At 41.4% G+C, this 15,620-nt stretch overlaps 1 protein-coding gene across 10 annotated transcripts in view; it reads right to left on the reverse strand.

The window, feature by feature from the left end:
- ATP13A5 (ATPase 13A5) overlaps positions 1-15,620 on the reverse strand; it is a 122,285-nt gene that overhangs the window by 52,930 nt on the left and 53,735 nt on the right. For all 10 annotated transcript variants that reach the window (XR_015134041.1, XM_086319849.1, XM_086319837.1 and 7 more), the window contains exons 8-12: positions 14,865-14,937; positions 13,795-13,923; positions 6,433-6,603; positions 3,913-4,070; positions 1,058-1,246 (exon numbers count right to left, since the gene is read on the reverse strand). Coding sequence is in view for 9 of the 10 variants with exons in the window: in XM_086319849.1 (XP_086175975.1) it covers positions 1,058-1,246; positions 3,913-4,070; positions 6,433-6,603; positions 13,795-13,923; positions 14,865-14,937 (720 nt within the window). In the remaining variant the exon portion in view is untranslated. The remainder of the gene's footprint in view (positions 1-1,057; positions 1,247-3,912; positions 4,071-6,432; positions 6,604-13,794; positions 13,924-14,864; positions 14,938-15,620) is intronic.

Here is a 15,620-nt window from a genome sequence, read left to right on the forward strand (position 1 = left end):
CCACAAAGCCACTTTCTCACCACCCAGAGTCTGGCTCCCCGCCTGTGGCAGCCCTGCTATTTGTGTGCTGCTGGGCTGCTCACCGCTGAGCCTGGGGCCCATTCTGCCTGACAGCCAAAGCCACAGCTTAGAGGTGACTCCCACCTGAGGCACGTAACCACACCCCAGTGCTTGGCTCATACTTATTTAGCATGCGTTTCACTGTCTTTTCATCATCTATGTTTCCCTGTTACCTTCTTCCTCAACTAGCTTGTGAGCTTCTCAAGAGCCTGGAACATCTCATTAATGGGGCTCTCTGCCAACATCAGTTATCTAAAAAGCAGCAAAGCCTTCATCATTTATTCTCATGAAGACAAAGTGAAGGCATGTAGGGAACAGACCAGACCCCTGCCTTAGAGCTGGTAAACTGGGTACCCGGGTGAGGTGATTGATATTGCAGCCCTGCCTGGTTCCCCACAGGAGCCACAGAGAGGGGTCCTGGGACCTGTCCCAGAACAGCTGTCCCCTCCTCTGAACATACTTCCCTTCTGCCACCTTTCCAGGCCCTAAGCACAGACAATCTGCCCCAGTCCTGAGGCTCGACATTCTGGGAAACAAAGGGGAAAAGAGGGACCAGAGTGTGTAAACACAGGTCACAGCCCCTGCTTTCTAGTTCCTGAAAAGAAGTAGCGGAGGAGAAGTGAATATGCTCCCTTAAGCTCTGGACAAAGCACCAAGGGAACAGAAATGTTCCTCATATTACTTTTTGCCTGTAAAAAGCCAGTCATTCATAAAAGTGATTACAGTAAGAGATTGTTTTGAAACCCGAAACAGGCATGGAAATATTAAATTTTACAGGAAAGAAATGCTTGATGTGATGGCTAAACCACTTCCTCAGGACTCGGGAGAGGGGGCTTCTAGAACATGCTCTCACACCAGCTCCGTGTGTGGGACCTTCGTGGCCTCCATGTTCCCATCTGTCCCAGGAGGGTGCAGGGCTAGATAGTCTCTGAGGCCCTTCCCGGCTCAGCTACGTCCCAAAATCATTAACCTCCAACCTGGGGAGTTGAGCTCATACTTTGTCAAAGCACACAAGGTTGATTTGCCCACACATATTGATCCGCTGTGGGGAGATGCAGAAGATTCCCCTTTTCTTCAGCCTCCTCTGTGCGTACACGATGCCTGTGGTCAGGGCAGCTGGCAGCACAGGAGGGACCGCCACGGTGAGGAGGAGCAGGGCCATGGCCATGGTGTCTTGTAGAGAGGCCTGGGGAGGGAGGGACACACAGGTTAGCCTGGCAGAAAGCACACACCCTTCCTGGCTCCATCTCCTGTCACACCAATGGAGTTCTGGAAGCTCAGAATAGTCATCATGAGCCAGCTCTCTTGGTTGGACTAAGTATTCTCCAGGCCGAGTCTGAGAAATCAACAAATTGTCACCTACTGCAGAGGCAATGACACCTTGGACCCCCACCCCACACCCTACTGCCCTTCCTGACCCGGATTCTCTCCACTCAGCCTTCTGTCCACCTAGAGGGCCACCCCTTCTTTGCCCATCAGGCATTTGCACACCCCCTGGACCCCTGGTCACTGGAACTAGACTTGAGTTGTAATAGTTCACACATGGCCTGACTGTTGCTTTCTCAACAGTTCTACAAACTCCTCTGGCACAGCAGCTGTGCCTCGTTCATCTTTGAAGTCACCTTGGAATTCATCTTACTCGTCACCAGATGCAGAGCCTAGCACCTTCTGACACACAGAAGGTGCTCAACACATGCGTGGAGTGCCTGGAAGCCTGATGAAAACTAGGACCAGGATTCTGCCAAGATCTCAGCATATATTCACTGCTCTGGGTAAGCCAATAATAAAACTAGCTGTTCTCAATGGATACACACCCTGGAATAAGCACTGTGTATACACACTGTTTATTTACTCCTCACAACCACCTTGCAATGTAAATACTGTTATTTCTTCCATTTAACAGAAGAGGAAACTGAGACTTAAAAAAGTAAACAACTTTCCCAAGGCCACATGCTGGTTAAATGGTGAGGATATAATCCCTAGTCTGTTCATCTAGAGGGAGGGCACAAATGTGTGACTGACATGTCATATTACCAAGCCAAGTCTCACAGAATCAGGATTCCAGGCAATCTACTAAGGATCACAGGACTAATAAAGGCAGGGCCGAGGTCAAATCATAGGCTGCATAATTTTCCCATGCTCTGTTAACGAATGGCTTTCCCTCTACAACCTTGCCTAGGTTTTTATGAAATGACCTTGATTTTAGCCATAAAGTTCTCTTTTCAGTATTGGAAACATAGATTCAAGTTTAGTAACAATGGCTACTTGGCACATCTTCGGGCCAATTCTAGTTTATCGTGAAATCCATCATTTCCGGATTTTTCCAACCCCAGCCACAGAGGAGCTTTAACCCGGGAGACTCAGCCCTGCCTAATGCTGAGCCAGTGCAGAGAGAAGCAACCAAAAGGTCCGCAGGTCCAGACCTACAAGACGATGGGATGTGCAATGAGAATGCTGCTTTGGTATGTACCGGACATTGAGTCTTGCCCAAGAAACTATCATATGCTATCACCACCAGGGCTTCCTGGCCCATAGGAGAGGGCTTTTGCTTGTTTTCCTGCTCAAAGCTCATGTTTCCCAGATGAAACTGGCACGCTGCCTCAAATTCCAGCCCCACTGGTTTTGACTTTCTGCCTCACTCTTTCCAGGCTCTATTCTACTGGTGCCCATGTGCCCTGGCCTCCTCTAACCTCCTTCCCCCTAGAAATGCTCTCTGAGAGTTTATTTCAGATTGCAATGACTATGCAGAGCTCAGGTTTGAACATGGCATTGCCTAAAAATTCTCATGACTGCCTTTGCCTCTCCCACACTCAACACACACACTTCTCTATGCCATCACCAATGCCATCAGTTTGGGCATTTTAGAGTCCACTCATGCCCAGTTTCATACCTGTGTGTGGATCCTTTTTTTCACAATGTTTTATTCTCCCCTACGAGCCCACACTGCTAAGATCCCAGCATGTTGTATAGAAGAGTTGATAACAGAATCAGATTCTTAGGACCAGAAAGGACCTCATGGGTTATTTGTGACAATTCTTTCCTGCACAGCCATCACAACTATTTAGAGAGACATCCAAACAAAACCAGACATCATGAAGCTTATAAAGGGAAGTGGGGATCCATACAGTACACAGCTGTACAACCAGACATTCAATTTCATCTCAGAACCTAACGAGAACAAAGGGCAGCTCATTGACTGCATGGTGTGTTGAGTATTCCCTTGACAATGTACACACTCAAATACATCAACACTTTCAAATAGTCCAAACGTCTAGGCATGGCATTCAATATCCCCTTTAATCTAATCTAATCCTACCTTATTAGATTCATCTCAACTGCTTGCTAGTTCCAGAATTCCTTTGTGTTTTTCTTCCTTTGCATTTTTGTCATTCAAATGTGTATATCCTTACTGCTTTCTAATCTTAAGACCAAATCTTCCCCATCCTATAATGTTTCAGAAGCATGTATTTCCTCTGAGGGAACATGTATTCCTCTGGGCTTGGATATAACAAATGCCACACATGAAGTAACTTTTCACTCCCATCCAGGTGGTGAAAGGAGCTGTGAACCTCACAACTTTTAATAGCTACACCTTCCAATATAATTTCCACTAATCACATGTGGCTATTTTAATTTTTAAAAATTGAAAATTTATTTCCTTTATTACACCAACACATTTCAAGCGCTCAGTGAACACATAGTTAATGGCTAGCAAGTTGACCAGTGTAGAGATATAGAATATTTTCATCATTCTAGAAAGCTCTATTGAATGACATTGATTCTAATCCTTCAGTTAGGTTAAGTTCCTTGAGAAAGTTATCCTATTAAAAAGCCCTACCCCCAAGTACTTACTCCATGGTACATATATACACCAAGGGCATAGAAAAAACCCATGATTCCAAGGAAGGCCAGGGACACTATGAACTTGAAGGCATCATTGTACAGTTTGAAGTTCAGAGGCCGGGGGTAGAGGATGGATCTCACCAAGTCCCCTTTGGCTGTATTGTAACCTACATGAAGATAATCACAAGTGGTGTAAGGTCCTTTAATACATTTTCCCCTAAAACCAAAAAGGAAAAAATGGTTTGCATTGAATTAAGAATTAGTTAATAGAGTCATTTGAATATGGAATTAAAACAGCATTGTTGTGACCTAACAGTTTTATATTTATTATTCCTCCAAATTGCCAGGAATAATAAATGTTGTTCACTTAGCCCTTCTCAATTTCTCTTGCTCTGGGGGTCAGTGCTTCAGTGGCTCAAACAATGTAACCCCTACTTCACATATGGGGATGAGGAAAAGACCAAGGAGCTGATGAAGGCAATGACCAGAGAACAAGAGATGCTGAGAGAAGAAGACTTAAAGAAAAATATGTGTTGAAAGTAATGGAAAATTAAGAGAAAAGTAAAGCACAAGTCCAGGTAATTTTATATGCCTCTGGTCATGTTATTCTTAAATTCAAAAACCTTCCAAACCACACACATTTTAGAATAAAGTTCAAATTTGTAGGCCTGGCATTTGAGGTCTCCTGCCTCACTAGGCTTATCCCTAGTCCCTGCTCCCTGGTCCCAGAGACCTCCATGCATTCCTTCTTTTATGTTTCTTAGATACAAATTAGCCTATTTTTCCAGCTCTCTGTGATTGGTTAAATCCTTCCCTTTTATCAGGTTTGGCTCAAAATACCATCTCTTCAAATAAGTATTTCCAGAATTCTACTCCCATATTTCATAATCAAAGTAATTTCTCCCTCTGTCTGTAATTTAGAGCTGGTATTTGCCAGTTTTAAGAAAGGATAAAAACCAACTTGGTTGTATGACATCCCTCTATGCACTGTGTTTTGTAGGCTATAAATCCATCTGTCTCTTGTATCAGATCATAATCTTCTTTGAGGGCAAAGAGTATCTCACATTTGCTTTTCTTTAGCCCTCTATGCATAGCACTTAGTAGATACTCATTCATCTCTAAAGTACTGGCAAAAAGATTGACTACTATATATTCCAGACATGAATCAGTATTGTAAGTATAGTGAAAGTGAAATCGTTCAGTCGTGTCTGATTCTTTGCAACCCCATGGACTGTAGCCTACGAGACTCCTCCATCCATGGAATTTTTCAGGCAAGAGAACTGGAGTGGGTTGCCATTTCCAAGCATGCTTTAATCCCACTTCTTGATGAACATCTGCTCTCCTCAAACATGGCTTTGTAGACTTTGAAGGAAAACAGCCAAATTTTCTCTAATCTGTTGCTTTAGCATTTTACAAGCTTAGATCAGGAGTTTTCATGATCTACACCCATTAGCTTTTTCTTAGGCAGCAGCTTGAGGGATATTCTCATGTCCACTGACTACTTTGAGCATAAAAACCCCTCAAACCTTGATATTTGTATTAAAAAACTAGGTAGAACAGTTGAATCATAGACTAAACTAAAGCATAGAAATATCAAAATGCAAGATATATTTTGGGTCTATGAATATGTGGGGGGGCAGAAACACAGGTCATGGGTAAATACAGAGCTGAGACCAGATCATGGAAGGTATTGATCATGTAATGTCATGTGAAAGAATGGGACTAATATGGGTCATCTTGAAACACTCTTGAGCATGGTATTTTTTAATTGCTCCAAACTATGTTTTAGAAGTGTGACTTGGTGACAGATTGAGGAATAGGTTAGAGAAAAATTGAGCAAGGCATAAAAAAACAATATTTAAGGTGAAAGTTAAAGGGATACTTTCAAATAAATATTTCTTCTGTAATAATCTAGACATGAAATGATAACTTAGATAACACCAACTATGAGGATGAAGAAGAGGGAGGGAGACAGGATGCAGGAGGTATTTGCAGAATCCGTAGGATGTGGTGCCCTATTTGGTAGGAGAGAAAATGAGGAATAAAGACAATATGAAGAAACTTGCTAGGAACTTTCGGCACTAGAGGAGTATGAGTCCCCTTGTAGATGCCTTGACTTTGAAGAATCTTTGGACCTGTTGAAGGCGTCCAGTAAAAACCTTGAGATAACAGCCTGGCATATGACTCTTTGAAAATAAAAATTTCTCAAGTGATCCTGGTTGAAACTATTTTCTTGGTAATCACTTAGAGAAAGTACAGAGTGAAAAGAGAAGAAGTCTATGGACACATAGTAAATCCAAGAACACAGTTTTGCCTTTGAGGAAGTGTACTTCATCCCCGTATGCACTTCATCACAAACAACAGTATTCACAATGAACAGTTCAGTTGGAAATGGCAGCAACCTGGAATAATAAGCATTTCATTGGAAACCAGAATGTGACAAACTCCATAGCTGTAAACAAGATTTCCCTAACCCAGCTCCCCCACCTCTAATCATGGACCATGTTTACAAAAATGGAATCTACTGACCTGTTTGCAAAACGACTGCTCTTACTGACCCCTGCCCAGAGGGCTTGACCTGAATAACTTCTGTTCCACAGAAAAGGACATGCTTCCGATAATCTTCCAAGCTGTGGGATTTCCAGGCTGTGGTGTTCTCTGCATGGGGCAGTGGTGTCTTTGTAACAGGTATACTTTCTCCTAAAGAAGATGGTATTTTGTTGATTTTGTGTGAACTTGGGTAGTAATTTAGAGCTGGTATTCACCAGTTTCAAGAAAGGATAGAAACCACAGTTAATCTGTTCATTCCTATCTCAAAAGTCAGATGACTATTCATTCTTAAGGATATTAGTGATGCAAGCAGTGGTATACTTGATTATATTTCAAATATTTGTTTAAGAGTTGCCTATCTTTCCCATACCTGGGAAAGTATGGCCAGTATGGTTTACTGTTTTTTATTTAAAAAGCATCCCATTTTAGAGAAAGGAGTGGCCACTTAATCATTTTCCTAAGTTTTCTTTAAGCCCAGCACTATTCTAGGCATGAAGAAGCTACAAAGCATGTTATTATTAGTTATTATTACTTGCCTCTTATTCACTTGTTTATCTGTCCATTCATCCATTGATTTGGCAAATGTGTCTAAGTGCTTATTCCATACCAGGCATTGCTCTAGATGCTGGCAATGTAATAATGAATAAGACAGAAATTCTGACCTCCTAAAGCTCAGGGAGCCAGGCCCATAAATATCAGTAAATAATTAATTAAATTGACAGTGTGGTAAATATTTTGGTAGCAGAACTAGGTGATCTGAAGATCCAACCCAAAAGGAAGATCAGGAAAGATTCTGTGTGCAAGTAATAGGTGACAATTGAAAGGCAATAAGCTAGGTCAGCTTAAGGAGGAGGAGAGAGCGTTCTTAGGAGATCTAAGAGAAAGAGCATGGTGTGCTCTGGGTATTAATGGCAGTTGAGGGTGTTTGGAATGTTGAGTTTAGGGTAGAGGAAAGCAGCCCTGGAAGTACAGAGATGGGTGAGAAATGATGCCTGCAGGAAATCTGCACAACATTCTCAGTACTCTTCATGCTGGGGTGGAAGGAGAGGGAAATGGATGAAGATTGTCAAAAGGTACCAACTTCTCAGTAAGATAAATAAGTAATAGGGATGTAATGTAAACATGACAAATATGATTAACACTGAATATGACAATTACTGTCACATGCTATATATGAAATTTGTTGTAAGAATAAATCCTAAGGGTTCTCATCATAAGAAATTTTTTTAATTTCTTTTTTATTTATTTGTTTTTTGTGAGATGATGGATGTTCACTGAACTTGTAATCATTTCGTTATGTAAGTCAAGTCATGCTATACACCTTACATTTATACAGTGCTGTATGTTAACTACATCTTAAATCTCGAAGAAAAAAAATATTCTTCATAATCTTTTTTGGAGCTTGCAGTGAAAGAGAAATTAATGTAACAAGATAGGACCTCTGTTTCCCCTTCCTCTTTCTGGATGACCTCAGCTGTACTTCCATTAATTGGCATGTCTAAAAAGATATCCCAGTAATGCCTAGCTCCATCTTTCCTCTCTCCTGGGCCCTTGTTTGGTGCTTCTCGGTTGTTGGCTGTTCATCCCAACCTGGATATTCTACTAGCCTCTGGAACTCAACATTTCTAAAATCTGTATCAATATCTTTAGCCCTAAATTTCCTCTTTAAATTTCAGTTTCTCTTAAGGTCTTGTTGCTGAGTCACAGATTTATAGTCTCAGAACCATTTTGATTCCTCCTCTTTCCATAATCTGCCTTTTCACAGAATAATTTTCCAAGTCCTAACATACCTTCCTCTGAGTGTCATTCCTGGACTTTTGCATCTAGGTCCCAGTGGCTTAAATAGCAATCATTGTTTGGTTCTTGGTGGTTGCATTAACAATGGATTAGCTGTGATTTGTTTAGCTCTCTGAAGTGCAAACATGTCCTCTGGGTAATTTGAGGCTACCATGGAACTAATCAATCTTTTTTTAAATAAACATCTCAACTTTGAAGTCCAGAATTAGGAAAATCCCCAATCCTTCCTTGTGTGTTTTGTCTTTAGTCTCACACCCTACTGTACTCACAAAGCTTCTGATACCAGATGTGTAGGGTTTTTTCCTCCACAACATGCAATTCTGTGACATCAGCTGATTGTCCTATAATTTAACTCAATTAAATTCAATTTTGATACCATCCATCTGGAGATAGTGTCACATCCCACAGGTTAAGGGCTCGGTCCTGTAAGACTGTTCCCACCCCATTCAGATGCAAGTTGCAAATCCAGTTTGTCATCTGTGCTTCTAAAACATTACCCATAAATCGGAGGTTCCCATGATCCCTTCCTTGGATTCAGTTAATTTTATAAAGCGGCTCACAGAATTCAGGGAGATGCCTACTTACATTTAGCTGTTTATTAAAGAGTATTATAAAGGACACAGATGGACAATCAAGTGAAGGGATACCTGGGGAACGGTCTGGGAGTTCTGAGTACAGGAACTTCTGTCCCCTTGGAGTTGGGGTGCATCATATTCCTGGTATGTGGGTGTGCTCATTCACCTGGAAGCTCTTTGAACCCCATACTATTAGGATTTTATGGAAGCTTCCTCATGTAGATACGATTAATTATCAACTCCATTTCCAGCCTTTCTTCCCTCTATAGAGAATGGGGGTTGAGGTTGAAAATTCCAAGTTTCTAATCATGGTTTGGTCTTTCTGGGGACCAGCCCCCATCCAGGAGCCATCCAGGTATCCACCAACAGCGGCCTCATGAGAACAAGAGACGCTCCTAGTGCTTTTATCAAGTAGGAATTTACAAGTGTTTCAAGAGCCCTGTGCCAGGAACTGGGTCAGAGACTAACATATCTATTTTCTCTTATCTCCCATTCTCCTAATTGTTCCTCCCCTCCAGTCCCCCCTTTCAGTCTTCCCAAACCATTTCCAGATGAATCCTAACAGAGGCTCCTTTTATTATCTCATTCTTTTCTCAAAAATCCTTCAACCTTTTCAGTTGCCATTGCTAATAAGCCTCAAACTCTCCTGCTAGGTTGTCAGAGCCACCACCATCTGAGCATCCATGGCTGTATCACTCTACACAGACTTCAGCTAAACCAGGCCATGGATGTATTACTGACTCCCATTCTTTGCCAGTATTCTTCCTCTACTTTCCCTAATGGATGTACAACCAGATATCTCAGATACAAAGAAAATCAGCTCCGGAGTTCAAAAAGAATAAGCTTCAGAGACAAAATAAAAATGCCAATAACACTTCTGGGCTCATAGACTTAAAAAGCACTAGAATTGGTTGAAACTGTCATCAGATTTTTGCTATTCAATTAGCAAGATAATGTTATATTTCCTACTTGTAAATACAGTTATACTGATTATAGTTACACAAGTTTAGGTTCTTTCTCGTCATCTAGGTAATATCGGAAGACAAGGACTTTGACATCTAAAATTTTTATATTCAGCATTTTCCCAGGGAATCCCAGGAAAGGATGGATTCTCCTAACAAAAGTTTGGATATCTATGTAGGCTGGAGAGGGTTTCAGAAGGAAAGACACTCACAGCCAACTGTTCACTTGGCTTCTGAGACCCGAAGATCCTGGCTGCTGTGAAATTGAAACTCCCTCCTTTGTCCACAATGAGCCAGATGTCTCTACATGGTGACAGTGTTTTGAAAGGTCAGGTCCTTGTTTATTTATACTCCTGGGACCATCAGATTATAAACTACTTGAGGGCAGGGACCCTTTCTCATTTCTCTTGTTGATTCCAGCACACAGTTCAGCGCTGGCACATAGCAGGCATCTCTGAAACTTTATTGAATAAATGGATGAATGAGTGAATAAATGAAAGAAAGACAGGAGTGAGAGAGAAGAAGAAAGGAAAACAGGAAGAGAGAAGATCTGATCTATCCACTGACTACAAGCTTGTCTGACAGGATATAAATATGAAATAACCTCTTAGGGGAATTCCTGTGTCCAGCTCAGACCACTACCTGATTCTGCACATACGATTCAAATAGATCAGTAATTCTAATGAGCAGAGGGAGGGTGAGGGACTGTGGCAGAGTGAAAGTTACCCCGCCCCCTCATAATTATCCCTAAGAGAACGAGAAACAGTAGTTGCAAGCGTAGGCTCTGGGGACAAAATGGCTGGGTTTAAGTATTTTATTTCCTTCATAGAACTTCCTGTTATTGGGAATTTATGTCATTTATCTGCCTTCATGTTTTCTGTCCTCCCACTAGAGTCTGCTCCATGAGGGCAGAAATCTGCCTGTTCACTGCTGTCTCCCCAGCACCTAGTAGAGCGTCTGCTCCATAGTGGGGGCTAATAAACATTTGTTGAATGAATGAATGAATGAATAAACAAATGAATTCTACTTTCAGCTCTACCACTTTCAAGCTGTGTAACCTTAGGCAAATAAATTACCCTCTCGGGACCTCAGATTCTCTCACTTTGCAGAGTTGTGCATTGAATGAAAAAACATGTGTAAAATGCTAGCATAACACCTAATACTTATGAGAGCTAAGAAAAATTAGCTATTGCTACCAGGAAAAAATTTCTCCCCACAGTACTCCTTTTTTCCTCTGGACCCTTCGGGAAGAGCTAAATCTTGAAGGGGATCACTGTCTCAGGAGGCACAAGAAAAGAGCAAGGGACTGGCTTTTGAGTTTCAAAAGTCACTCATAAATTTACCATAAATTTTAGAGACCACCTGAGAGAAAGAAGAAAGCTTTTCTGCTCATCATGCCTTTCTTTTACTACTTTTCTAGCCAAATAAAAATCCAAAGAGTAGGAATTGGAAGAAAGTCTAAAGAGAGGTTGGATATTGTATGTCTATGAAGAAGGGGCCCGAACCAAACTAGGACATGGGAACATTCTAGAAGTTTGTGGAAACTGAGAGCAAACGTCGCCGGGGTCTGCCTCATTTCCTGGTAGATAGGTCCCCGACGTTCCCCGAGCTCTGAGTGGCATGAGGCAACCACAGAGAGGAGCGTGTCCTAGACCAGAGGCCTCTCCCCAGTACCTGGCACAACTTCTGTAGCCAGACTAGAATGGGGGGCGTGGGGGCGGGGCTCCTGCTAACTGCTGGGATACCTGACTTATATCAGATGCTTCACACCACACACTTTCAAGAACGGCCAAATTTGAAGCCAAAATTAAAATGAAGCGTAGGTATAAAATAAAGTTGAGCTTTTTGCCTAGTGGAGTTTATGACGAGAGGATGAGGTTAAGATGATGCTAAGGAAAATTCTGCAATGCGCATGTGCTATAAATGGGACTAATCCTGAGAAAGGAAAAGGCAAGGAGACACAAAACAAAAAAACAGTACCTGTACCCATCCTAGAATCATTGTATTCACTCCTATGGTCCCTCATGCCTGGAAGCCAATCCACCTCCAACTTGGCCCCTTTCACTCATTAGCTGAGCAGCCCTAGTCTCTTCACTTTAGTTTCCCCGTCTGTAAATTGGGTATTATAATAGCGCCTAGTCTAATTTGTTTTATGTTACAATGAAGTGAGATATAAAAGTTGTTTATGCAAGTATAAATTGCTATAGAGATGCTAGGAATATTTGCTACTCTTCTTACATAAAGACTTCTGTATATGTAAAGGACTATTTTTGCACATGGAGGATATTACCTGAGTCACATTTATGAACACATACTCAAGAAATACAGTTGCAGTTTCAGGAATCTAACCTTAATCTAATTACTCCATCAGGATCCTTCCCAGGAATACATAGTGAGTGGGAGGATCTAGGCAAGCTATGTAATAAAATATTCAAAGCTTGCTGGTACTGAGGTCTATTTCAAGAAATTAATGAGAAAGAGATGGCTATATTTCTATTTTATGTGTTTATCTCTAAAGTTGACTTTATCAATACTTAGGCTGCATAGATATTAATACTGATGACTTTGTTTTTCCTGAAACAGGCCCTCAGAAAAGCCACTGACCATTTGAGGTCATTTTAGGTCAACTTTGCACATTTGTTAAAAGGTGACATTTTTGCATTTGCTGCTTCTCTGGGACTTTCTGAGTTTTCCTAAGAATCAGGCAAGCATGATCCTCCAGGTCAGATGACCCAGGGGAGTAAACCCTGCTGTGTGTCCCCTCTCTAGTCTCACTGCCATGCTCTCTGTTGCCTTCAGAGACACTGTTCTTGGTTGTCAGGCTATTGGAAATGAGAGATAGTTGTTGCCTCTGAGTGAAGAGCATGGTTTTCTTGGGTGTGAGGTTTGTACTTGAGGTACTATGGCAACATTCTGGATGAGAGATATGATCAGTATGCAAATCGTCAACACTACCATTACAAGGCAGTTAGATCTTAACACATTAAAGGGGTATTTTGTAATTATACTGCACATATTTATGTTTACTGCATTTTCTTGTCTCAGTTTTAAATTAAGCAGGCTCATCTTTAATGGGAATATGCTTCTGTTGAACAATTTAGGAATTAGAGAATGACTCTCTTTATGTTTAGGTGATGTTAAAAAATTTTGTGCATGTGTTTTTTCTTTTCCTTGTCTTACACTATTTGGAAACAGAAAAATGCACCAACTGTAAACACAAAAGACCAATAATTTCTTTTTCATGTTTCCATATGGTTTTTTTCTTCTTTAATTAAGATGCCCTGTGTATTTTCTTCTTCTTCTTCTTCTTTTTTTCTTTTTGGCTTAAAGAATATGTTATAGATAGAGCCTTACTAATTACTCAAATTCAAATGGACTGTACACAAATGAGGACAAGGACAGTTCAAGCCGTAACTAGAAAACCAGTTTTATGCTCAGTGAGATCAACTGGAAACACAATTCTAAAGAACAGAACTGTTTTACTGCCTTTCTGGAAGACCCAACTCAATCTTTCTCCCACTGAAAACTGGGGCTCAGTTTTCCATCTACAGAATACAGGGCTGGATAAAGTCCCTATGCCCTGTCAATTGTGAGCTGACGGTTTTAGTCTGTGTTTTGTTCGAACAGGTGTATAAACCATCCTCATATTTATAAAGAGATTGTGCATCAAATAGTAGGATCTTCTCACCCAACTCTAAACTCAAAGCATCTTATTCATCTCACTCATGGGGTAGTTAATTAATTACAAGTTGTATCAGTCTTTTCTTCTAGGTTCATATGTATTGTGGTTTTCATTCTGATATTTTAAAATTTCCTTATCTACATATATTGCTTTCATTCACATGAATAGCCTGGATGTGTCTTCCCCATCTATCTCTCAATACCTTTGTGGTTGTTCAGTCACTAAGTTGTGTACATAAAGCAGGTAAGTGTATGCTGATCTGCTTTGCTCACTTGGCCTGGTTGTTGGAAGGAAAGAAAGAGGAAGCTCCATGACAACTGCCTACCTGTGAGCATGCCTTCATTCACCACGCAGCTTCCATCAATCAGAACAGCATCGCAAGGCAATGAAAGCTTTCCTGGAAGAATAAGAACATCTCCGGGAACCAAGAGACGGGATTCCAGCTCTTGCAAACCTATATAGGAGCAACATTTTCATGATCAGATGAACTTTTCATGTTTTTACCTAACAATCAAAACAGCTGAGAACTCTTATCAACTTTTTGCTCAAGAACTACCCTGCATGCTCACCTGCTCCAGCCTCTTTCCACTCAATTGCAGATTCCCAGAAAACTAGGATTAGGGAATTGGTGTCTGGGTCTTAGGAAAGGATTTGCTCAGCAATAAGATCCCATCTTGATCCTAGTACCTGGGACAGCACTCTGTCCACAGGAGACCCTTAAAGGGCATTGGTCCATGGAAGAGTGCCCCTTTGCGTCTGCTTACATCCTTTAGCTGGGTTCCTGACCCCCTATAGCACGCTCAGTACTTGGATCAGGGCCCATGTAAACACTCCAGACAACTTCCACTGCTCTGGAGTACAGCTCCTCACTTCTTGCTGCGAGCCATGGTCACCTCAGCCCAGGTAACTCGGAGCAAATGCCCACTGTCCATCCAGTCATCCATAAGCCTTATACAGGTCTGGTTTCCATATAACAGATACAAATATATGCTGCTGGGTCTGTTTGAGATGGTTAGTTAGCAAATCAAAAAGCCTTAAGAAGGCTTACCCAGTAACATTCCAATGAGTGAAATATGGAGTACAGAGGGGATTTGAAATAAACCAGACATTGAGTAGAAACAGTTCAATCAGGGCTGGCATCAGGGTGAGGCATGCCAGGCACCTAAGGTACAGAATTCAACAAGGGGCTCACTCTCAGTATCCTGCAGGTACAAGTCAGCATTCTTATGACCTTGCTGCCTTAAATTTTCAATCTATGATGACTTGTTTGCCTTGCCCAGCCCCAGTTCTCAGTATAATCAAAAGAGACTTCCTCCTTGACTTATCATCAAAACAAATGAGACCAACTCCACTCCAAATACTAGGATGCTGATGAAAGCAAAACACATCACTTACCTTTGCCTTTTACAGTGATCTTGACCTGGACTTTGTTGTGATCCTCCACGAGGTTGTGCAGCTTCACTGATTGCTGTAAATTTAAAGTCAGTATTTAAATATTAGATAGTCCATATCCTGAAAACCACCTGATCTCAATACAGTAAATGCTGAACCTGCTGCCACAGTCAAACTGACTCTGGGAAAGACTCAAGTCTACTTTCCAAGCTCCTACTTTCCTGTTTCAACCCCTACCTCACTCAACTCCCTATGCAGAGCAGCAAGTATGCTCATTAGCTTAATGCTATTTCAATCCCAGGAAAAATGATGCACAGCCACTGTTTCACCAGCTAAAGCTAAGGATCTGAGACTTCGTTTCTGGAAGATGCATGATTAGACTGAAGAAAACCAATGACACCACAAACAGGTGACTCCCCTTCTCTGTGTCTCTGTTGCTCTGTCTGTAAAAAGCAAAGTGGAATTTGATCTGTAAGGGGTTTCCATTGTAAGAGCCTCTGAATACTTAGGTTGTATTTTGATTGCATGTGAAACAACTATCACCTCTTCTATGAACTGGTGGATTTTCATATTGGATAATTCTGCAGACTGGACTCATACTGCTCTATTTGGAATTCTGGTGCTACAACTTTTCAGTTATTCAGCCTGTTTAACCCCCTTTTCCTCATCTAAAGGCAAAGGTAAGAACAGTATCTATTTTATATGGTTATTTTAAGTTACTTTATGCTTATTTTACTTATCACTTTGAATAGTACTCAT

The sequence above is a fragment of the Bos grunniens genome, chromosome 1, assembly GCF_055505025.1.
Source record: "Bos grunniens cultivar Pamir isolate PY7600 chromosome 1, Bosgru_T2T1.0, whole genome shotgun sequence".
Classification (NCBI taxonomy): domain Eukaryota; kingdom Metazoa; phylum Chordata; class Mammalia; order Artiodactyla; family Bovidae; genus Bos; species Bos grunniens.